We start from the raw sequence: 25150 nt of genomic DNA on the forward strand, positions 1-25150 counted from the left end.
ATTTTGTTTGTTTTCCAGGATGTTGGTAGATGGTCTGGACAACTGTGTCAGCGGGGGAAACATCATATATCAACTTACAAGAAGAGAAGTTGGACAAACAAAAGCTTCATCTCGGGGAATTTCAAACAATTATCTTTGTATACTGTTAACGAAACTCTTTTTTTCCGAACCCGACGATGACACTCAGATGAACATTGTTTTTCTGCTGATTAATTTGACTAGAAGCCATACTTACTTTGGTGAGAAGTCAACTGAGGCACTGAGAGAGATTTTTACATCACACAACTTCGGGCCTGAGCAGGATCCCTTGTCAGTTATTGAATGTGCACGGATGTACCTTAGAAGTGTTTCTCCACTCATAGATTGCCAGTACATCTATATTTGTCAAGACTACTACCTTATCGAGGCCTATGTTGATGACTTGCGAATGTAGACTTTACAGAAGAAAATGGTGAGAAACTATATCAGAAAAACTAAGCAAGGCAGCTATGGTTGTGAAGCCTTAAAGCGTGCACTAGATGATATCAAATCAGGAAAATCTATTCGTCAAGCATCAAGAGACTATGAAATTCCCAGGAAGACACTCCAGCGGCACGCTAAAGGACAGGTTAAAAACCCTGGGTTATTAGGCAGATTTAGGAAGGTATTCAATGATACATTCGAGTCTGAACTAGTTTCTCACATTCTGCGTATGCAACGGATGTTTTACGGATTGACCTCCACTGACATTCGTTCATTGGCCTTTACACATGCAGAACAAAATGGCCTTGACCACCCTTTTAACAAAGCAACACGGAAGGCAGGGGAAGATTGGTTGAAGGGCTTTATGCAGCGACATCCAGATTTATCCACCCGAAAGCCGGAAGCTTCCAGTATATCCAGAGCTGTTGCTTTTAACAGACCATCTGTGAACATTTTTTTCAACCTCCTCAAGGCCGAGATGAAGAAGCATTCATGTTAGCCAGATTCGATCTGGAATATGGACGAAAGTGGTATTACCAATGTCCATCGTCCACGGAACATTTTGGCAAAACGGGGCGAAAAACAAGTGGGAAAGGTCACGAGTGGTGAAAGGGGAAGAACCGTGACTGCCCTCTGGTGCATGAATGCATCTGGGACCTACATACCTCCTATGCTTATATTCCCCCGAAAGAGAATGTCGCCTGCTTTGATGAAGGGAGCACCATCAGGGTCTATTGGAAAGGCAAGTGAGTATGCAAAGCCATCTCAAGACCGAAAATGCTTGCTCATTCTGGATGGACACAGTAGTCACAAAACTCTAGAGGCTGTCAACTATGCACGTGATCACGGAATTGTCATTTTTGTGTTACCTCCACATACCACTCACAAGCTGCAACCCCTAGACAGGACATTCTTTGAGCCTCTCAAGGCTAACTACAACAAAGAACCTGACAAGTGGATGCTAATGAACCCAGGCAGTAGAGTTGTATTCTTTGACATGGCACAATTGTTCGGCGCTGCCTACACGGTGACGGCAACCACGCTGAAAGCAACTAATGGCTTTACCTGCACTGGGATATGGCCCTTTAACCCGGATGTTTTCACTGATGACGATTTTGCAGGCTCCACTGTTACGGATGAACCCGAGCCTGAAACACAACTTGCCCAAACAGCCTTGCCTCAACACAATCCTGGGTCAGGACCTATGCAACATCAGATGCCATATTGCTACCAGACAAGCCAGATTCAGGCCCTGGAACATCTGATGCCGTATTGCCACCAGACAAGCCAGATTCAGAGCCTGGAACATCTGATGCTGTATTGCCACCAGACAAGCCAGATTCAGGGCCTGGAACATCTGATGCCGTATTGCCACCAGACAAGCCAGATTCAGGGCCTGGAACATCTGATGCCGTATTGCCACCAGACAAGCCAGATTCAGGGCCTGAAACATCTGATGCCGTATTGCCACCAGACAAGCCAGATTCAGAGCCTGGAACATCCGATGCCGTATTGCCACCAGACAAGCCAGATTCAGGGCCTGGAACATCCGATGCCGTATTGCCACCAGATAAACCAGGGTTACATGCATCAACTCTTACAGAACTGACTGCAGGTCCTTCAATCGAACCCCAACAAGATGTAAGAAGACAGATTGAAGTACTTTCACCACTGCCAGTGAAACGCAAGATACGGAGCCGAAAGAGAAAATCTGACTCTTCCATGGTAGTTACATCATCACCTTTCAAGAAAATGATGGAGGAGAAAGGACAGAAGAGATCAAAGAAAACCAGCACCAAGGCAAACAAGAAAGTTGCTGATGAGTCGGAGGTATGGCACTGTTTGTACTGCAACGAGTTGTACACAGAACCACCTACCGAGGACTGGCTTCAGTGCATTAAGTGTAGACAATGGTTCCTTGCAGAGTGTGGAGATGAGAAGGATATTTGCGATCTCTGTTGTTGAAGTACATATATCTTTCTGAACCGTAATTCCTGAGAACACGTTAAGACAAATGTTGTCTCTCCCAGTTTGTGTTTTCATGTGTATTGTTTTGTTTAAACTAAGAACTAGTTATATTTGAATATGACCAGGAGGAGTTGACTGAGTGAGTTATTGTAGACACTTTGATAGGAAAGTGTTGGTTTGCAAAACCCATGTTACAGTTATTATTTAGTTTTGAAGTTACCTTCTTTGCATTCTTGTGAACAGACTGAATTTTACTGTCAGTAATATTATTTGCAGTTATAAAAGAAACTGGAAAATATATTATCATCGAGCTGTTATTTGTGAAAGTGGGGTAAAGTGGCCAAGCACTGGTCATTTTGCCCCAACCTACAGGGCAAAGTGGCCAGTGTTTGTCAAAACACATTTACACAGATGTAACTTAATACAGCTGTGGAGGATTTTAATAACATGTACCATAATGGTGTCAGCTTAAAGGATGTTGCAGTTGTGCTGTGAGTTTAATTGTATCTTTGTTTAGAACCACAGCATTTAGACGAATGTGTTAGAGGGTGCACTTTGCCCTGGTCTCCCCTATTGTCTTCAGATAACACCCGTTTTTGTGCAGGTGAATCGATCAAAATCATGTGCACAGCACTATAGTGGCAAAAGTGTTTTTTCACGTGCAACTGGTCACGTGGCCATAATACCGCACGTGTTTTCAGCCACACTTGTTAGCAGTCATTAACTAAAAAAGAAAAACAAGAAAACAAAAGTCTTAACGGCCATTTGTCATGGCGTGAACGTGCCATCGGCATGTTGCAGACGGGAACGTCCGTAGCTTAAGTCGCAAGGACGATGGGTTGTAGTCGACGGACTGTTTATGATTTACAGACGCGTCTACATGCAGCAAACGGGTACCACCGCTGATCGCCCTCGGCCAGGTCGACCACGTGTGACGTCACATGCAGAGGATCGTCAGATTGTCTTACGTCACCTCCGTAACCGATTTTTGACGGCTACATCAACCAGAAATGAACTGTTTAGGGGTAGACTGAGTGCGCAAACTATTCGAAACCGTCTGAGAACTGCTCACCTTCAAGCACGATTCTGACTCAATTACACAAACGTCAACGTCAACTGTGGGCACAGCGACACCTACGATGGACTCAGAGGAATTGGAATCAAGTCGTCTTCAGTGATGAATCCCGATTTAATCTTCGATTTGCTCTCTGTAGGGAGAGGGTGTGGAGGCGCCGTCATGAATGTTACGCCCAGTGCTGTGTACAGGAAGATTTCGAGGCGGAAGTGTCATGGTGTGGGGTGCTTTCTGTGGCAATGCACGTTCCAGGCTTCTTGTCATCCGTGGCAACCTCAACGCTGCTGCGGTTTGATCTTCCAACACGACAATGTCAGACCCCACACAGCAATTTTGACAAGGAATTTCCTTCAGAATGCGGGAGTCAACGTCATGGACTGGCCGTCAAGGTCTCCCGACCTCAATCCCATCGAACACGTCTGGGATGCTCTTGGCAGAAGTCTGCGCACTCTCCAGAACCAACCACAGAATTTGCAAGATCTTGGCACCATTTTGCAGCAACAATGGCGTCGTCTTCCCAACCATGTGTTCACAAGCATCACACGGTCCATGCGGAGGCGTTGTGTGGCAGTTGTCAACGCACATGGTGGCCATACACGCTACTGAACTTGTGTGCCATCAGATTCTCGTGCTTGGGACTTATGATTTAAACTGTTGATGTTATTACCGAATACCGTAGGTGCTTGGAACAAATTATGGTTACCACCGTTAATTAAAATCCTTCTTTGGACATTAATGATTAAAAATTACCTTCTCTGATACATTTGTCCGTTGTATATCATATATGGGATTACTTTTAAAAATGTGAAGTTTTAATTTGACTCAGTATACTAATGATTGGTTGACTCGAGATACTGTAAGCGTTTACCTATAATCGAAGAATGCAGTAATCTCGGTGAAAAATCGGAAGAAATTCCATTTCGAGCCGAATACGGGAGGTACTATTCACCTACTGTTAATTTCAAAGGCGAAGGCGTCTGTTGCATAACAGATGATGTCTGTTAATTGTTCATTGTGCAAAGTTTTCATAAAAGAAAGTAAAGTTTATATGCCTGTTCATCTGTTTTCATACAACGTCAAGATAGTACAAATATCTTCTTCTTCCAATGTTTTACTAAGTAACGGGTCTTTTTGTTTTTCTGTGCGTCATCATCTCCTTCCTTAACCTTATAACGTGGCCGCTTTAATTATTATATTTTTGGTTTAGTTTTTTCCCCCATATTTTCTCAACTAAGTGAAAACAGTTACTGTTATAATACATAATACGGTCGTCACTCAACCGCAAAAGAAAGTTTTTTGTTTGTGAAATGAACAAAATAATAATTTGTGTAAAGAACTATATACAAACGTAAAGAGACGCAGTCGTTTCGTCTCGTTTGACGTTTTTTTGGCACGTGCAGTACAAATCACATGATAAATGCGTGCATTTTCCCCCTTGTCCATCTTTATAAGCCACCATATACAAAAGAAACCACCAAGCATTTCACACTCGACATTGGAGGTGGACAGGAAACATGGTTCAATTAAATGAACCCCAGAGAGGCGTTGCCATTGGGATGCTACAGGCCGGATCAACGTCAGCTGCAGTGGCGAGGCACTTTGGATGTCATGTGTATATACCATCATAAGATTGGTCGAAGGCATCAACAGACAGGAAGTGTCCAGCACCGAGACCGGCCTTGGCACATTTCGTCGTCTGAGAGCGGCGGGAATCAGATGTCGTCGTCCTTACGTCGGGCGGCGTCAACCAGGGAAACAGTTGTCTTCTCAGACGAATCAAGGTTCAACCTTTCTCACGCCGATGGCCGCATCGGAGTGTGGAGACGACGTAATGAGCGTTACGCTAACTGCCGTGTCTTACAGGCCGATCGGTAGGGAAGAGGAAGCATCATGGTGTGGGGAGGTTTCAGTTATCATCACAGGACCCCTCCACTCGTGTTTCGTCAGCATGTGACTACTGTCGTGTACAGGGATGATGTTCTTTGTTCTTGTAACCTCAACTCCAGGTCTTTCGTCAGGACAACGCTCGTCCCCATACAGCACGGGCCTCTATGGACATCCTCAGAGTGAATAACATTCCTGTGATGTCTTGTCGTCTTTGTCACCGAACATGGCGCCAACTGAGCATGTCTTGAACGATATTGTGAGACGTCTTCAGCCCGCAAGGCAGCCACATACACTTTAGGTTGGTTTGTTGGTGTGTTGTTTAACGCCGCACTCAGCAATATTCCAGCTATACGACGGCGGTCTGTAAATAATCGAGTCTGGACCAGACAATTCAGTGATTGATATCATGAGCATCAATCAATGCAATTGGGATCGATGACATGCATCAACCAAGTCACCGAGCCTGATACCGTTAGTCGCCTTTTACGACAACATACACTTTAGGAACTGGAAGGATGTTTAAAAAAACATATATTGTTGTCATCAAACAATCAACGCCCATTTGTTATCAAATGTTTTCTCTATCATCATTTCTTAATAGTATCTAAATATATTTGATGGCATTAACGTTATCCGTATTTTATGTACAACTTGCGTTTCTTTTGCGGTTGAGTATATGTAATTAATATAATAATGTGTAGTCCCAGGTATCCCTGTCAACTGCTTCATCCTGACAACCTGGTGGTGAGGTCAGTGTCACAGAGAAAGGACTCTTGTCAATCATTGCAGCTTCAGTGATGGAAAACATACAAGACTGTTGTCATTAATAGAGAATTATCTTCCTATGTTCCACCAAGGTAAAATTGGGAAAGACACTGATAAGCCTCCAAAGAAATCTTTCGATGACTCATGAAACAAGTACTGGCATTTTATTACTGACAACATCGGCTCGGAAAAACGAATGTGATCTGTAAGAACAAACATACGACAATAAAATAAACACCCCTATTGTCAGCAGAGGTTACATCAATCTCGTTAAAATCAAATCTTAGTTCTCGCTGCCGCTAACGGAAGCGAGAACTAAGATCTGATTTTAATGAGATTGAGGTTACATTTAATTACGATATTGTAGCACAACCACCACGTGACCGTATGACGACCTACACCCTGCATCTCACCCCTATTGTCAGACGCCGGATCTCCTGAAGGGGCAACTGCAGCCAGTGCTGGTGCCAAACTGACTCCAAGTCACGCACATTCTGTACAGAAGGATCCAGTGCCTGTATACGACGCCCAAATATGTCCCAAATATGCTCCAGCGGATTCAGATCTGGACTCATTGCGGGCCAAGGCAAAGCCGTCACATCATTGTTATGGAGGTCGGCTGTCACATTGGTCTTGCCTCAAGTTGGTGGTTGTCGAAATGGTGTAAAACAACTGGTTCCAAGACATCTTGGATGTACTGATTACCTGTGATGTTGCCTTGTACGGTGACCATGTTCAGCCTCCAATTGTGTGAGATACACCCCAAAATAATCATCGAGTTTGCCCCATTAAGGACAGTTGACCTGATGTTCCAGGGTGTGTGTAGACAGTATTCCTGTGCCTCCAAACCATCACTGACATGGAGCAGGGACCAGCTTTTTCAGCCAAGTTCTCAGTTTCTAGGCCTGTCGTGCTGAACAACACGACAAACAGAACCTCTGAGGTGATTTTCCATTTTTGTGTATTTTTTTATGTTTATTTATTTATTTTTATTTATTTTTATTTGTTTTCATTTTTATTAGTTTTTGTTTGGGGGGGGGGGGGGGGGGGGCTCATTCCTGTTGCTGTTGGATAATGTGGGCCTGAATTTTTTTAAAGAAAATTACCTTGCATGACACATTCAACACAGCTGTTTAGATCGAAACAGTTTGAATGCAGTGTTATCGTGTGGACAAGGAGGTGATAGCTTGCATTTGCGTTGTCACTATCTGACCTTCGTAGGTTTCTTTTATACGTTGGACATGTACGCACTAGTTACGAGGAAAGGCGATTCACATGTAACACTTATTGTGTACTGTGAAATATACTACATATACTGCATATGATTATAGTTAGCCTGATTCAAAGTTCGTATATGGAGTTCAACGTTAGAGGGTCACTCAAGGAAGAAACTGTGTATACGTAATATAGGCACATTTAAGATGTACACAATTCCCCGTCTAATTTTGTCAGATGTTTTTTTTTAATTTCAAGATAAAATTTAGTAGTTTTGGAAAATGTCCAGATTTTGGAGACAGTCCACTTGACTTTGATGACAAAATTCAGAAGTCATTATAGCAGATGGTGTCGTGGTGGTTAGCTTAGATTACGTGGCCTATGCTAGAGTACGCCTCACCCCTCGAGGCGCGTTATTGTCCAAAGGGTTACAAGCGAACATAAATACACAAGTGAAAGTCGATATATGAACAGAGGCCATATAATAATATAATAGATTATTATATGGTCTCTGGTATGAATTAATAGACAGGCCGGTTGCATTCAAGTTTAAGGATTTATATTTATTACACTAGACGAGATAACCCAGCAAAAACGTCATGGCTTTAGGTAAGTATTACACATTGAACTCCCATAGCGTGAGATACGTCTAGCAGGCAAATACACGCAAGTTAGCTACAATGATTAATAAACTAATTAGTTTTAACATACAACAGATCCGATCTAAATACACAACGGGTATTAAATATATCTTAGGTATAAATTGCCACGACCCCAGTCTCACTATTTAAAAAAAAAAGAGATTAACATCGGCTCAAACCACCTGTTACGTAACCAGCGTCTGTCTTCATAGATATAATAGACGGACAGGGTTACCCTCGACAGTGACAGGTCTTTGACCTTGCGTGGGGAACCAACGCGGCATACGAACTATGTTCGGGACTCTCTCGACGAGTATGCTTCTGCTGCTGCTTTAAATGTTGAAGATGTCGTCTTCTGCCTCAACACTATTTTGCCTAGCATGTTGAGCATGAGTAGCCTTGCTGTGGCTTGAAATATTTTTTAACAATTTAGCAAACTTTGATATGTAAACAGCAAATATTATTCAGTTTTATGTCATCTTAATTGATAAATTATATTATAAAGTATTTAGCAATTCTCTGCTCCCAATTCCCTCCACTCCAGCATGTGGTTGATCCTTCATTAAATGTTCTTCATGAATACTGTAAATCATGAAATTAGTCACCAAATTAAGGTAACTGTAGACCGATTGCCTATAAAATAGATCATGAAATTAATGCGACTAGCCCTGCATTTGAACTGTAAAAGCCATTCAGCAAACAAAAACACCAATCCTGTAGAACTTAATTTCTATTATGTAGTTTTGGCTGAAAAAAAGTTCGATTGAAAACTATCATTCGCTGCTCCTAACTTTCAACTATGGCCGTCCCTCCAACAGACCATATACCCACTTCACAGATAATGGATGGGCCAGGTCACGTTTTCCCAACTGACAAGCAAAGTTGGACCCTAATTGGATAACCTCTTTCCTGGTATATATCCGTATCTGATGGATGTCATGTATGTCACATGGTCAACAAGTCTAGTTTCTTGCTCCGCATTAAAAAAATGGAGTCGCACCTGTCTTGACAGTGTCATCATCGATCTTGCCTTTTAGTGTTTCTCTGAGAAGTTTAATGCGGATTTATGAACTGCAACTTCATTGTTTTTTACTTCTAAGGAACCATTAGTCACGTGATCTTTATTGACATCAAGACAAGCAGACGACGAGATGCGAGAAGGGCGGTGCTCACAGTGTATACTTTATTTGATGTTTTGTAAATATAAAATTTGGTATTAGTTGTCTGGGGCCATTTATCTCAGTGTTGGACATTTGATTTTTCTGTACTCACGTGTAATGCAGCGATTCGATACATTTTTGTCAGCAAGGCGTGGCAGTGTGTGTTCATCAAAAGTACCGCTAGTGACGTCATACGAGACTAAATTTACGAGATAGCACGATAATTACTGCGATCCACGAATCAAGGTTATCCACGAATTTAGGTAATGGTTGTGTATGTGTGGTGCATTTAAGAAAGGAAGTGAAATTAATTTTCAATATAAATATGTTTAAAAATCACAGTACATGTTGCTGGAATGTGCGTTACAAAGGCAAATTGACAAATAAAATGGAGATATTATATCGCGACTTGAACCGCATCCGATGACTTCATATGAAAATTGACAACGAACGCCTAAAACCCAGGATTACTTCCCTTTGAACAGCTCTCGCGTGCACTTGTTGTAGCAACGAAACAACCCCCTATGACGAATAAATTCTACGTTGTGTTGCTCTTCAAACATACATATTACACACAAAACAAGGTTTAGCGATGACAGGGGATTGCCAGTGTTAGTAGAATTGTGAGTAGCTAGTTTTAAGAAATGATAAAAAATGAAGCTGTATATTATTTACTGATAAGGAGGCTGGAGCAGGGGAGGTAAGTCTCGTGTTCGTTTATGTTTACTGACATTACAAGACTACATGGAAGGAGAAATGTGCACAATTTCAATATGTTGGGACATGTGTCATCGAAACATATGTTCGTTAATAATGGTCCCAGTGTGAAAAAAAATCAAACACTGGAAAACCGTCTTCAGATTTAACCTTGTTCGGGATCATACTGCCAGTGTTGTCGGTATAAATATTTATACACAGCAGTAGGTATCTGTATGATAGAATGTATAGAGGGATATGTCAATACGTGTCTGCTAGTGAATGCAATTGCAACTAGAATATATAATGTCTGTGTAATTTGGGGTACTATATACTTGTGGTATTATGTGTGGGCACTAATTATACTGGCTAGTGACCAGGTATCGCCATTGATTTCGTGTTATTTCTGACATATATTCCATTTATAAAGTGTACTGTACCAAAGACGTATATAGATATTGGATATACGTCCGTGACTGTACCAAGAACTTTGATTTTTGTGAAACTATGAGCAAATACCCTTCTTTTTGTCACGAAAATTGTTTGAGGAGATTTCTTTTATAATGCGACGAGAGGGAATCAAAACAGTTTGTAATAGAACTTTACCGTTGACTAACTGTACCAGTTATCGCAATCGTTTAAACAGCATGTGCCACGTGATCACACACACCACTTCAGTTATACATTGTATATTTAGTTATGTATTTTTTGTTATCTCTGGTGTCACACTCAAATTATTATTTCGTGATATATATAGCAAAATTAGGTTTTAGAATTGTGTTTTGGGGAAGAAATGACCGACAGATGGTAAGCAATGACAGAACTGAATGTGCATCTTCGTGTCGTTGAAATTCTGTTTATGCGAGAAATCACGTGACACCATTCACATGTCTTTTCTGAAGTTGTATTTGAGCTTACATGGTGTGTTTTTTTATATGTGTCACTTTTGTGTATTCAGATAAATATTTCTCTTTTTGAATGAAAACAAGCAAATGTAAAATGAGATGTTATTGTGTGCATGCTATGAGAGGGGGTTGGTTCTCTGTGATAACTGGTCGCTAGCCAGTAGGTTAAGGAAGAAAAAAGTGTTTTATTATTCATTTTTATATAAATTTATAGGCTTAATATGTGAGAGTGTGATGATGATCTTTCCCAGGATAAGTGTCCTCAATGACGTCGTTGTTCCGCTGCGCGGGTGATGTTGTGTTTGACCACACTGCACCCAGGCCAGGCAGCATCAGTAGCGTGCAGTTGAAGCAGTACTCGGAGACATGCAACTTTCTGCAGTACTTGAAACCCCTCACACCACAGCAGCCATGCTTCTTTGCACAAATCAGAGGCATCGGTAAGTTCAGCTTGCTGGGGATCTACATGACAGAAACCATAAAAAAATTATCAAAATGACAGAAACAACTGATATGTTTCATGGATGTGTTGAATTGATAATTTTTAGTTACATTTCTAATAGAGATAAAATAATCATCCATTTTGTGCAATTGATCTTCAGTCTATGACCTAAGCCACTAGTCTGAAGCTTGAGTCGTGTAAAATTCTAGAAACTCAGAAATATAAGGACCTGTGAAGATTCCGGGGTAGAATAGGTCTTCAGCAACCAATGCTTGCCGTAAAAGGTGACTATGCTTGTCATAAAAGGCAACTAACAGGACCGGGTGGTCAGGCTCGCTGACTTGGTTAATGCATATCATCGATCCCAATTGCGTGGATGGATGCTCATGATATTAATCACTGGATTGTCTGGTCCAGACTCGATTATTTACAGACCGCCGTCATATAGCTGGAATATTGCGCGTTAAACAACAAACCAAACCAAAACAGAAATATAAGACCATATCATAACACAACAATAGACTGAAAATGATGCAAAGAGTCATATTCTGGCTCGTAACCTCAAAAGTTTCGGGCATGGATATTATCTTTCTAGTCCTGGCAAATTCAAATTCCAAACATTCCTCTGAAAACTCAAATTTGATCACAATCTGATCACTTCTACTTTTAAGAATGCCTCCAATCACCAGACTACTGAAAATGATTGAGACTTGTACAGGATCTTGACACATCATACATTGGTAGACTTTCTACATTTCTAATCTTCCCCAACTCATATTTCAGCTCAGAACAGCAAGATCACCCTGGGCATTGCTGGTCCAGACATCGAGGATGATGCTCACCCGGGCAACTGGAACAACTCTGTGGGTTACCATAGCGACACAGGAAAGTGCTATACATCCCATAATGGCACGGCTAACACAGATGGAGAAAAGTTTGGCATTGGTGAGAAACAAATTCTAAACCTGTTTCATTAAATCCAGAGAAAAACATTAAGAAAAAAAGCTATATGACTATTCATTTTGCCGTACAGTTGGTATAAAATGATACATTAAAGAAAAAGAAAACAATGTTTACAGTGTACATGATGTATGTTCTGTGTCTAGGCGATGAGTTTGGAGTGCTGGTGACGTACTTTGGCTCAACCATGTCAACAGTAACGTTTCTAAAGAATGGACAACCAGTTGCCACACGGTAAGCAATGTTCAGCATCAAAGTCAAGAAATTATATATATATATATATATATATATATGATGGTTCGCAGAAGCTCTTACCGCATTTATAATGTTTCCATATAAGACTAAGAACGAGCAGGATGTTGTTTTGTAAATAGTGTCAAAAAAGGTTTCATGATACATTGTTTATCATGATACATATAATTTTCTAGCTCATATGATATGATGTCTTAATACATTGAACCCTGTGTTGTTGCACCTGAAGTATATAATCTGAGAATGTATATGTCATTTTAGTAGTTTATTGATACGTATAATGTGATAAATGTACAATTTTTAACTTATCCTATCTCACACTTTGCATATCTCACTTCTTCTTTCGATCCTATGTGGAAAGGTGCTTGTACAAGTTTTCCATCTTCTTAACACATACCAGCATCACCATGGTCACCACCCAAGCAAATGGGTCATGCACTGTAGTCCTGTGCATACCGACCTACACAACGTGATCACATGACTACCCCTGCCACAACATTCTCTGTTTTAGTCTGTTTTCAGTCGTACAAATGGGTATCTCATACCTCTAGTCGCACGTTAAAAGGAAGCCAGAAGCTGGAATGTGAACAATAAACTTGTTTCCGTCCGGTTGTGCACGCACCTCCCTATGACATGTCACAAATCTCTCAGCGCGCCTCTGAGCTGGTCGCTCGAGAAGGACTGCTAGTTTGTATTCTACTAGTACTTATCGTATGTCTACAGTTGTTGTTCTAATACAGTAATAATAATATGTCTTACCTGTAGACTCCTGGAATGTAATCCTTGGTAATCCATTGTTTGTGTTCAACACGTGTTTCACTGTTTGACTTGATTATACACGTGGCAACATGTCGGGCTTTTCTGCCTCGTGTCAAAGTATACTGTCTAAAGTAGATCCTCACAAGTATTGTCCTTCCTGCATCATTAAGGACGGATTTTCAACGTGTTCGTGGGATAAACATTGTAAAGAATGTGTTTAATAAACTTTAATTGGTATCTTCGTGCGTTGTCGAAGCGGGCTACTGACCAGCGCTACAAGCAGAGTAGGTCATCGGGTGGATCCCTGGACTCTGCAGCCTCTACATCTTGCCCTGACAAGACACGTGACCGTTCGCCTGCTGATGATACTACCCGCACGACTGATCTTCGTATGATCGAGAGCGTCACTCAGCCACCCGTTACGACGGGACCGGCTCGTGACGAGGACCATGAGGGGACTACGATCCCCAGTCTGTCCTACCAACGAGGATAGGTCGACAGTGAACTTGGATCCCACTCTACAAGTCGTTCCCGCCCTGGGACGACTGGTCCAATGCCTCGTCGAGAGACAGTAAACGACACGAGGACGTTCGTCGCCTTCGAGGTTGTCGGGAGTTCGATTCGGACGATAACTACGATGGGGATCGTAGTACTTCTACAGTTAGAGATCGTAGCCTTCGTCCCCACGGGGACATGCGAAGATCTCGAAGGGAGTTTTGGGGAGATCAGCGTCGTAGAGATAATGATCGATCGTCACCCTCTTCTCACTTTCATATCGACCCGGCTTTGATAGGCCAGATCACGGCGGCGGTACTCGCCTTGACGGCGTCGACCGAGATGGGTTTGACTACGTCGGAGGTCCATGGACCATCGTCCTGTACACCGGTTCCTTCATCTACGCCTACACAATCGATGTCGACGATGGATTGTGACGACAGCGTCGTAGAGATAATGATCGATCGACACCCTCGTCTCACTTTCATATCGCCCCAGCTTTGATAGCCCAGATCACAACGGCGGTACTCACCTTGCGGGCGTCGACCAAGAAGGATTCGACTACGTCAGAGGTCCATGGACCATCGACCAATACACCAGTACCTTCATCTACATCTACACAATCAACGTCGACGATGGATTGTGACGACAGCCTGGCTATGGCTTGGCTATCTCACTTTTCTGCCTGAGTTATCAAAAGATGATGACAAACCGACGTGTGCTGGCTTTAAGGTTGGAGATACGCCGCAGTCTCTTCAGTCTTCTCCTCCCAATGTCTTCAGAGCTATGGTTCACGATATGGACCAGAACTTGCCTCTGCTCTGCTGGGGCAGAGTTTCAGCAAACCACCTGTTCGATCGCTTTACCCGATCTATGGCATGCCGTTTTCGTCACCCATGAGTAGGGACTTGGATTGGGGGCGACTCTTCAAGAAACCAGCACCCTCCAAGATCCTTGTAGTAGACAGGCATTGGGGATCCATGGACACTGCTGTTCGTCGCCAGCTACAACCGCTTGCTATGCTGTCGACAGTGAGCCAGCGGGGGAGGTAGTGAGGTCCCTTTCCCCGCCGTCACCGTCGTCGGAGTCTCCTACCTATAGACAAGCTACCGGTAGGGGGGAGACTTCCTCACACGGATCATGAAGACGGTTGTAGAATGGCTCCATCGGCAGGTGATCAGGGTCGCCTTCTACCTAGACGAGCCCTCTCATACGTGCGACAGGCTCACTAAAATACCAGAATTGCAGTAAATTTTACGTGCCTTCATGGTTGAAGATAAGTCACATTATTCCGACTGCCAGCCTGGGACCTCGATATTGTTCTGCGCTACCTGTCTAGTTAGACTTACGAGCCTCTTGATCAGGTCGCGTTCGACATTGTCTCAGAAAAGCCCAGTTCGTGCGCATCGTATTTACCTGCAGCGATCTGAACAGCGACGACAACATTTTCGAAGGCTGTTCATACCGCTCTCAACCAATGCAAAGAAAGAGATTAGACGTAATACTCTCTCCTTTTGGTTGAGAGCGGTCATTCTCAGAGCTTAAGAGGCGCAAGGACTCGCACCTCCCACCTCCTCTCATCTGCACGAAGTTCGAGCCATAGCTTCAACATGAGCACATAGTTTGATCCACTCGTAGTGGCACAACCGATCTCCCAGAAAAGACAGTGAATTTGTGCTTTATTCACTTTGGACTTTTTGCTCAACACTTCGTGCCAGATAACAGGTTACAATAAAAAATGTTGGTGAATGTACGCATTCTTATGGTTTTTGTTGCAAGCAGTACTTCGGCTGTTTAATTATGGTAATTCGGTGTATGCATCATCTTCCCATACTTTATAGTACTGCTCGTATTTTTTAGTTACCTTGTATACTGCGAGTTGCTCTGTAACTAAATTATGCGCCGACCTCACTTTGATCGCAATTCAACTGATGTGTGCAGTTGTCTTGTCACATCGATAATTAGTTGTGTGTCGAAGAGCATTAACCATGCTATTTTTCGTTACCTTGGATACGACGAGTCGTTCTGTAACTACATTATAAGCGAACCACACTTCGATCGCAATTCAACTGACGTGTGAAGTTGTCCTGTCCCGGGTCGAAGAGCATTAAACATGCTATTTTAGTTATCTTGGATACGACGAGTCGTTCTGAAACTAAATTATATGCCGTCCACACTTTGATCACAATTCTACTGTCGTGTGCAGTTGTCCTGTCGCATCTATAGTTACTTGTGGGTCCAAGAGCATGAAACATGCTGTTTTAGTTACCTTGTATACTGCGAGTTGCTCTGTAACTAAACTATACGTCGACCACTTAGATCGCAGTTCAACTGACGTGTGCAGTTGTCCTGTCGCATCGATAATTAGTTGTGTGTCGAAGATCATTAACCATGCGATTTTTAGTTACCTTGGATACGACGAGTCATTCTGTAACTACATTACAAGCCGACCACACTTCGATCGCAATTCAACTGACGTGTGCAGTTGTCCTGTCGCATCGATACTTACTTGTGGGTCGAAGAGCATTAAACATGCTGTTATAGTTACCTTGTATACTGCGAGTTGCTCTGTAACTAAACTATACGCCGACCACTGCGATCGCAGTTCAACTGACGCGTGCAGTTGTCCTGTCGCATCGATAATTAGTTGTGTGTCGATGAGCATTAACCATGCTGTGCGTTCGTGATAAACAATTTGTCTCATCCGTGCATCTGGTCGAATGTTCTATTGTCACTACAGGGGTGAGGAACTTGGTACATTCGACGTAAAAGAGGTCACTTCCTGATTACTTTCCCGACCCTCCTTCCAGTGTTCCGTCAAATTCTACCCATTTGTACGACTGAAAACAGACTAAAACATGGGTTTTTCAGATTAAAAACGATGTGTTATTGGTCTGTTTTCAGTCGTACGTTCCGGCTCAGCCATCCCCACAGGGAAGTAATCCAGACCAGACCTGCTTGATGGCTTATTCTTCGAGATTTGTGACATGTCATAGGGAGGTGCGTGCGCAACCGGACGTTTACATTCCAGCTTCTGGCTTCATTTTAACGTGCGACGAGAGGTATGAGATACCCATTTGTACGACTGAAAACAGACCAATAAAACATCGTTTTTAATCTGAATACCCCAATTTTTCATTGCCACGCTGTCTAGACATGTTTTTTATTAAATATTCTCGTATTTATTCGTGTCTGGTGGATGCTTGCGTGCATCGCCATTCTCCTTGTCATTCCCGGTCGTCATTTCCGCCTCCAAAAGACTCTTCATCTCCCTCATCAACTCCTGTACAGGTTGCTGCTCCTAGTTCCACAGTTCCTTTTCATCCTAAGGTTTCTTCTGTGTTGCCAGACATCGTCCAGTTCTTGTCCTCCCTGGCCGATCTCAAACTTCCGACCCAGTCCAATGATGACACACCATTTGGAGCAACATCAGGATCGACTTCAATCCGGAGATTTGTGTCTCAACCTCGGGGTTGACATCAACAACGAGGCACATGTTTTATCTATAAATGATGTCAGCTATGTCGCCAACTCTCAGAGCTGGATTTCTAACCAGTCTTTGCTATTGTCGTATGGTGGATCAGCATTTCATGGCTTCATTGAAGAATTCTCCACTATCATCGACCTAGAAACCATAGCGACAGGCTCACCATTGTTACTATACCTACCTCAGCTCAGGAAGGAGCATGATCTGTTTCATTGTTCACAGCCTATTTTTCTCGCCTTTTCGCCAACCATGGCCTGTATGCACGAGGATACACAATCACTTTCTACAGTCGTCTCACATTCAGACAACGACCTACCGTACTGTATTATCAAGACTGGTTATTCTATTGCATTGACTATTATGGAAGAATTAACGTGATCTTATTGGAATTTTGCTACAAGTGACTCATAACCACAGTCACTCCCTCACTCACTCTGTCATCAGGCATTGCCTGAATCATATTATATATGTTGGTTTGGAAACAAAAACACATCCCTTATCTACTTCATGGGATCACTGGACTCCTCAGTTTTCATTCTACAGGGTTATCTCTTCGGAACTCGGGATGCCGTTCTTGTTCGTCTGCTATACAGTTCTCTCTGTTTTGTCAAGTGAAGGAGGTGTGTGGGTTTTTTTGCCAATTGCGAGACAAGAACTTGACGGCACTCAGCTAAAAAAACTGGGTATCCGACAGCTTCCTCACTGACGACATTCCCACCTGCGAAGAGAGTGATGTGGCAGGGATTACAGTGCATGACTCATTTGCTTGGATGGTGACCATGGTGATACTAGGATGTGTTTTGGGTGATTACTTTTTAGAAGCTGGAAACCTTGTTCAGGCACGTGCCCAAACATGGGATCGAAAAAGAAGGTAAAATGCATAGTGTTAGGATAAGTTTATAAATATTCAATTTGATGTAAAATTTAAAATGTTTTGGTTAATGTTGTTTTTTTCAACAACTTTTACATTCAACAGGTATTTGTTTGAGACTAATCACAGTCACTTCTTGCCCACCATTGCACTAGAGAACGGACCAATTGACCTGGGTCTCATGTGGCCGGAGACTGTTGTCGGTGTTCCAGAGTTTACTGAGGTGATACAGCTGTTCTCAACTTACCTGTGCTCCATGCTGTAAACTTGAACCCTAGAAAGTGCAGGTGTTTTGTATTCACAGTTAACATTGTGTAACCATGGAAACACCTTTTGTTGTATTACTGTACGTATTAAACGCCTCTTATAAGTGCCCCAAACCAACTTCTAGAACAATCTGTATGTAATCTTTACAAGCGCCCCTCTAATGACTGAAAATTTACAATTCAGTCTCTATTTTTCAATGCCAATTCCTTCACTAGTGTGAGATGCTACATGTCTCATGGGTACAAAATGTTAACAATGTTTTCAGACCAACATGCTTCACTGGATCCGACCGAGCATTGTTCAGTACAGCGTTGTAAACAACATGTTTGTTGTTGGCAAGGATGCTGGAGAGCCAAACATCATCCAGAGTCCACGACCACTAAGAACAGGTAGGCTGGGGGTTGGCCAGAAACTGTTTGGTGTCACATAATGATATAGAGGATATTTGTCCTTTCTTGTCCAATAACATGTTTATGTTTAACTTACCCTGCGTTACTGCTCTTACTACGAAGTCCGACCCGTGAATATTCCGATGTAGAATAGGTCTTCAGCAACCCATACTTGACGTAAAAGGCGACTATGCTTGTCATTAAAGGCGACTAACGGGATCGGGTGGTCAGGCTCGCTGACTTGGTTGATACATGTCATCGATCTAAATTGCGTGGATCGATGCTCATGATGTCAGTCACTGGATTGTCTGATCAAGACTCGAATATTTACGGACCGCTGTCATATAGCTGGAATATTGCTGAGTGCGGCGTTAAACAACAAACAAAACAAAAAAAAATACTACAAAGTCCACGCTGGAAATGAATGACAATCTATCAGCGTCTGCAGTACCGGTAACTCTTTTGCCCAACATGAGCTCCATGACCCTTGTTACATCCTGTATTGGAAGACACTATCCCTGTATGTCTTATTATCTGTCAGTGAACTCTCAGTATCATTGTTATTGTCATGTCAATATTTGGGAGACTAGTAGATAGAGGCATGATAAAAGTACTGTTAGGCTGATATTGGTGGCTAACATTACAGTGGCAATCATGAATAAAAAGGTGTCTGATGAGAGCTTAGTTATCGTTGTAAGATTGCATTTGAAAAATGTAACAATTTGGTAATTTGTCAATGATATCATTTTTTGTTAGGCCAGCAGCATTTTGAGGTGATTGTCCAGGAGACGTCCCCCGAGGGGCGGGGGCCGGGGATCACGCTGGCCACGTGTAGCCCCCTGAAACCCACCCCCATCTGCTCCCTCTCGTCTGACTTCCTCATGTGGCAGGCTAACGGCAAGAGTGAGTACACGTGGCAGTCTGTTTAGGTGAAGAGTTACCACAGATCATAGGTTGTTCTCTTGGTAAACAGATCTAGGTTTGATTCCTTTGTAGTCCCAATATCTGCCGATATGCAGAATAGAATAGAATAGGAGGTAAGGGGTTTGATCCCCAGCCGCGTCATACCATTAGAAGTTAAAAGATGGATCTTGTTGTTACCCTGCCTGACGCTCAGCTTTCAGGGGCTAAAACAAGGACTGGTCGGCTTGGAGTCAGTATACTGTGTCTGAGTGCAGTATTCATGTTAAACTGCGGCATGGTATCTGAGTGGGCTAGCACTATAAAATTGGCATCAGTCTGGACTAGTACAAGCAGCCACTCTCGCACACGCACACGAGCATACATGCACATGCACATGCATGTCGCTGTATTAGTACAATAATCTTGAACGCGACTTTAACACCATTTCACCTGAAATGGAGAGCACTTGGATGGGGAACCACCAGGGAATGCCAACTCTCACCAAGACCTTAGAGATTCCAAATATGCATAGGCTTGAAAATTATTCAATAAAATGTCTTGAAAAGCCTTGAATTTGGCAACGACTACTGTATGTAATTCACTTCATAGATGTCAACAGTTGAGCTCACCTAAAGTGATGACGATATTGGAAACTGGAAACTTTTGTCCATCGTTTGATTTTTCATTATCTTTTTTAAATATGCTGAAGTTCGGTAAGCTACAGAACCTTATGAATGTTGTTTTCCCTGTATCCACCCCAGACTGTAAGGTGATGGTGGGACAGCACATCGGATGGGGTGTTCACTACAACCCCCTCACACGAGACCTGCCTGGCTTCGACTGCAGGGCAGAACAGCTAGTGTTGTGCTACGTCTCCATGGATACCAGGATCGGTCATTACCAGATGATGTTGCAGCCTGCGGGCGGGTTCTACCCTGTTGTTGTCCTGTATAGAGAAGGTAACTGGCTTCAACATGGGTATTCTATACAAGCAAAGACTTATGTCAGTTTGTCTCTTTTTTTTTAATGAATCTGGTTTCATTACGTATGACCTAAACAATTGTTACTTTCACGTAGAATAGACAGTTGATGTGATTTATTAGCATACTCAACCATCCATCAAATGCTTCATGAAATACTAACATTAGAGCATCACAACGGTAGTTGCCTGAACATCACACATAGATATATGCCCTCACTAACACAGTAGATATATATATGTATACTGAACCAATCCCTGAAATCAATCGCTACTATCATGTTCAAACCCTTACAAACTCGTATTCTGGGTGGTCATTTGAACTGTAGGAATGCCAGCAGAAATTTTATAGACTACAGCCGCCTATTTGCTGAACACATTTTTTTTAAGCTTTGATCTATTACTGCGCGACACATTGCTAATCAGCCACAGTATCAATCCCAAACAAACTACTTTACATCCAATCCATTTGGTTCCCATTACTGACTTGATCTCCTTGTTTGTTTGTTTGTTTTTTATTTAACGCCCCACTCGGCAATATTCCAGCTATATAACGGCGGTCGTTAAATAATCGAGTCTGGACCAGACAATCCAGTGATTGATATCATGAGCATCGATTCATGCAATTGGGGTACGATACCATGTCAGCGAGCCTGACGACCCGATTCAGTTAGTTGCCTCTTTTGACAAGCATAATTGCCTTTTAGAGCAAGCATGGGTTGCTGAAGACCTGTTCTAACCCAGATCTTCACGGGTCTTTTTCCTAGTTTGTAAGCACATGAATAGTGAATTGTAACACCCTTCAATTCCCTCCCCTTTTATTCTTCTGTTGATTTATTTCCCCCAAGAAAATCTGTAGCTTTGAAACTTAGAGACACCTCCAGTTACTTGATAGTACAAGTTGCGTGATAATATACAGTAAATCTTGAAATTATTGCAAGTGTGAATTAAATGCAAAAACTGCGAGTGGTCTTTGTTCGCATTAATGAAACTTCCTTTTATGTCTCCAAAATGACTATCAACAATAAGACGGCGTCACTGCACACTTTGGATAGCGGAAATACCAACTTGAATATATACACAAATACGGTTTATTTAGCAGCAGTTGTAACAAGTCCATAACAATGTCATTTAAAGAATAGGAGTTACACAATGGGCATCCGCTGAGTTATAACTGCTGGGGTCAAGAGTTCTTCCCACTCGTGTCAAACTAGGCATCATTGACCACTCCAATCAGTGAACTGTTGTTGGTTCAGTTATTTTATTGCCTTTGAACTTCCTTAATGCCAGTCAACAGAATAAACATATAAACTGTGTGTTGTTTTTTAGAAAACACTGTTTATTGTTATTACCGAAGTGCTCTACTCAGCAATAATAAGCAGCACTATTTTCTGTTTGATTGGATTAAGGTAAGGATATGTATCATTCCACTGGGGATGGGGTGGGGGAGTCTCATTGATTCTGAGTCGCATTTCTGGCTAGGGGTCAGCAGTCATATTAATTTGGAGACACATTGATTTCAAGATTTACAGTATCTTCTGTGTTCCAGCATCTAAAGTTACAGTGGATGTGGAGTCCAACCCCATGCCGTCTGTAAATGACAAGTTGGATGAAGCATTTCTCCGACTCATGGAAGAAGCCAAGCGGACCCTGGCATCCGCTGCAATCAGTTCAGGTGAGTCAGTTATGACACAACCTATAGTGACACCTGAAACGAGTATGGGTTATCAGGTGACAGTGACTCTGCATATCTGGTCTACACACCAACTATTTCACAAAATAGTAGTCACAATACACAGATGTCTATAAGATCCTTCACAGACCATGACCCTGTGATCAAAGGGATATACTGATGATGGCCCATTTACACAAAGTGATAGAACTTTAGCACAGACTTACAATCAGCAATTAGCATTACGTTCTCTTTGTGCATGTGGGCACTGATGAATATTCCATCTTAGGGTTTTGAATTCCTCTTTCCAGATCCATTGGTCAAGCGTTTGAATTCCATAATCTCCATGATTAATAGCCATGCTCATGGATTTCACAAAGTAGTTAGTGTGTGTGACCTATGGCCTGATGTCAGTTTGGGCTCTTTTACCACACTAAGCTGCCGTGAAATTGCTAAAATACTGTTGAAATGACAATAAACCCAACCAACTAACTTTCAGCACATAAGTTGTTATCTTCAATATGTTTTCAGAGATCATCTTGTCCATGTTTCGTAAGTCGGATGCTCTCCAGGTTTTGAACATGGAGAAGTACAGTCGGCTGCGTCTGCCAGCTGAGGAGAAGGGCATCCACGTCATACAGCTGCAGAAACCCTTCAACACCGTCAACAGGAGCTATGTTCTGGAGATTAGGAGACTCAGTAAGTCTAGTCTCTTATTATTCCCATTTTGGCAATAATCACACTATAAAATCTTTAGATTTTTCGACAGACGTCCTCTTCACTGCCAATTATCCCATAGTCTTGAGGTAAACCCTATCCCTTGTCAAACTGCATCTGCACATGCGCAAGGCGGGAAAACATCACTTCTTTCCCGTGTGTGTTGGATCAACAAGCAAAGTTTTTGCTCATCAATCCAAACACGTTTTTCGGTTAATAATTCACAGCTAGTATAAATCTAAAAAGATTACAATAGTCAACCAACAATCATCATTGGATAAAGCAGACAATCTACGATCATCAAGTTTTGCAGCAGACAACCTTCGTCAGTCAAGATTCCTGAAACGGTGGTATAAGAAGCAAGATCGTTGACGTAAGTAGGTAGATTTAGTTTGCGTAGTGTGGGGTATGGATGCCTCCCCACTACTGTACATTAAGTACTTGTAGAAAGAGCATGTGCACGATGCACGATGCACGTACTGCAAGGACTTGTCAAAAGAAAAATTTGACAAGCTTTATAAAGCCTTAAATTGTCCCAAATCAAAATCCAGGAGGAAGACAAGATCATCGGACAAAAAATATGCATCGTTCTCTCCCAAAACCAAAACTAAATCTAAATCAGATGTGGAAAAGTGTTGTGTCTCAGGTAAATTGACTTCCTTAGAGAAACACACGGGCTCAAAAGAGGTGATGAATAAAGAGAACCCGTTTTTTTGTTTTTGAGGGAAAATCACGTTGCTCAACCCACCCGCCCAAAACTAAGGAGCAGGCATCCAGCTCTGGACCGCAGCCTTATGCCCGGGTGCTACGGGTAGTTTGGTCACTCATGGGTTTAAAGAAACATTGGAGCCCAAATCTATTCCATTCTCCCCCTTGAGTATGACTGAATGGTCCAAATCGCTGACAACATCAATGTCCGAAATGTTTGACAAACGTTTCGAAGCGATATCACAGGATATAAATGAACTAAAACAACATCCAGATCTGAAAAATACGACAAGATCTAGGTCACATGATTCAGATAGCAAACAAAAGTCCTATTTACATCGTCACAGGTCAGAAAGTTCACAGGACAAAAGACACGTTTGTATCTAGGGAAAGTAGTCACGATAGCACTATCTCATCCCGTGCTTCTCGTGAAAAGAAACATGTAGCACGAGAATCTCACAGAAATAAACACCATTCTTCCAGGCGGACATATCAATCTTACACGCCCTACAGTGAGGAAAATCGTGCTAAGAGTTCCTATTATACAAAGCGTGCTCCTTCAGCTACAGTCGTACGTGAGAATCGCGTCTATAGCTTGGACAGTTATGCATCACCTAGCTATGCTAGTTATACAGCACAATCCTCGTGCAGCTCGAGGCAGAAATCGCAGCAGAGAGATAGCCATACACCACGTGATGCCGTTTCACCCCGGTGGCAAGAGCCCGGGGGGTACGACCGAGAGGATATTACTGGCGCTTCTCAAGATTGTACGTACGCTTCTCAGGGGGATACTAATAGTACGCTCACGTTCAAACCAAACGACTACTCGTTTAGAGATATCAGCTATGAAATCCATCAATTGATCCCATCTGTAAAGCCCCCAAGCAAGGAGGCAGAGGATCCGGTGCTTATTGAAAGGGCTGGTTATGAAAATCCTGTTGAAAAGAGGGAAGGTTTTCATACATTTCCATATCCATCTTTCACTGAAAATTTGGTCACAAAAATGAATGCGGATTTAAATGCCTCTACCAGTAGAGCCTTTTGCATGCCTGTTCCTCACAAAGGGAGACATTGTTATAAGACCCACAATTGTCCATTCCCCACATCTCCTACCATTGATGATGAATATTTTGATCTGGTCAGACACCCTAATACCAGGATGAATGTTGAGATGAGCAAATTCAGAGATTTTGACTGTGTTAACAAGCAGATGTTAAATATTAGCACATATATGAACTGGTTTGCAGCAGGCATCATATATGTACTTCCCCCTGTTAACTGTGAGGAATTTACTGGCCAACCTTGTGACACAAAAGTTGAGATGAATTTGGAACAAGTTGGTTTAATTCATAGTGCGCTGGATAACATACTGAAGATGCACGAAGATCTGCAATCTGCACAGGTATGGATGTCCACACAATTCCTGCTTACTCAACGGAATCATCTTATTCAACAGGTTAGACACAATATTTCAG

The 25150-nt window shown here is 42.4% G+C and overlaps 2 protein-coding genes across 2 annotated transcripts in view; both read left to right on the forward strand.

Annotated features, from left to right (window-relative positions):
* Window positions 1–1156: 1156 nt before the first annotated feature.
* LOC125373313 (mucin-5AC-like) lies at window positions 1157–2427 on the forward strand. The gene is made up of 2 exons (XM_048384318.1): window positions 1157–1439; window positions 1697–2427. The coding sequence occupies exons 1-2, from the start codon at window positions 1157–1159 to the stop codon at window positions 2425–2427; spliced, it is 1014 nt and encodes a 337-aa protein (XP_048240275.1).
* A 7250-nt stretch (window positions 2428–9677) lies between these two features.
* The window catches only part of LOC124137115, a 38574-nt gene continuing 23101 nt past the window's right edge, over window positions 9678–25150 (forward strand). Inside the window, exons 1-10 of the mRNA XM_046503289.2 lie at window positions 9678–9796; window positions 11026–11214; window positions 12000–12161; window positions 12323–12410; window positions 18146–18263; window positions 18573–18696; window positions 19453–19599; window positions 20361–20558; window positions 22128–22253; window positions 22782–22949. Coding sequence (XP_046359245.2) covers window positions 11040–11214; window positions 12000–12161; window positions 12323–12410; window positions 18146–18263; window positions 18573–18696; window positions 19453–19599; window positions 20361–20558; window positions 22128–22253; window positions 22782–22949 — 1306 coding nt within the window. The 5' untranslated portion in view covers window positions 9678–9796; window positions 11026–11039. The remainder of the gene's footprint in view (window positions 9797–11025; window positions 11215–11999; window positions 12162–12322; window positions 12411–18145; window positions 18264–18572; window positions 18697–19452; window positions 19600–20360; window positions 20559–22127; window positions 22254–22781; window positions 22950–25150) is intronic.

Source organism: Haliotis rufescens, unplaced genomic scaffold, assembly GCF_023055435.1.
Source record: "Haliotis rufescens isolate VD_foot unplaced genomic scaffold, xgHalRufe1.0.p SCAF_5, whole genome shotgun sequence".
NCBI classification, from domain to species: domain Eukaryota; kingdom Metazoa; phylum Mollusca; class Gastropoda; order Lepetellida; family Haliotidae; genus Haliotis; species Haliotis rufescens.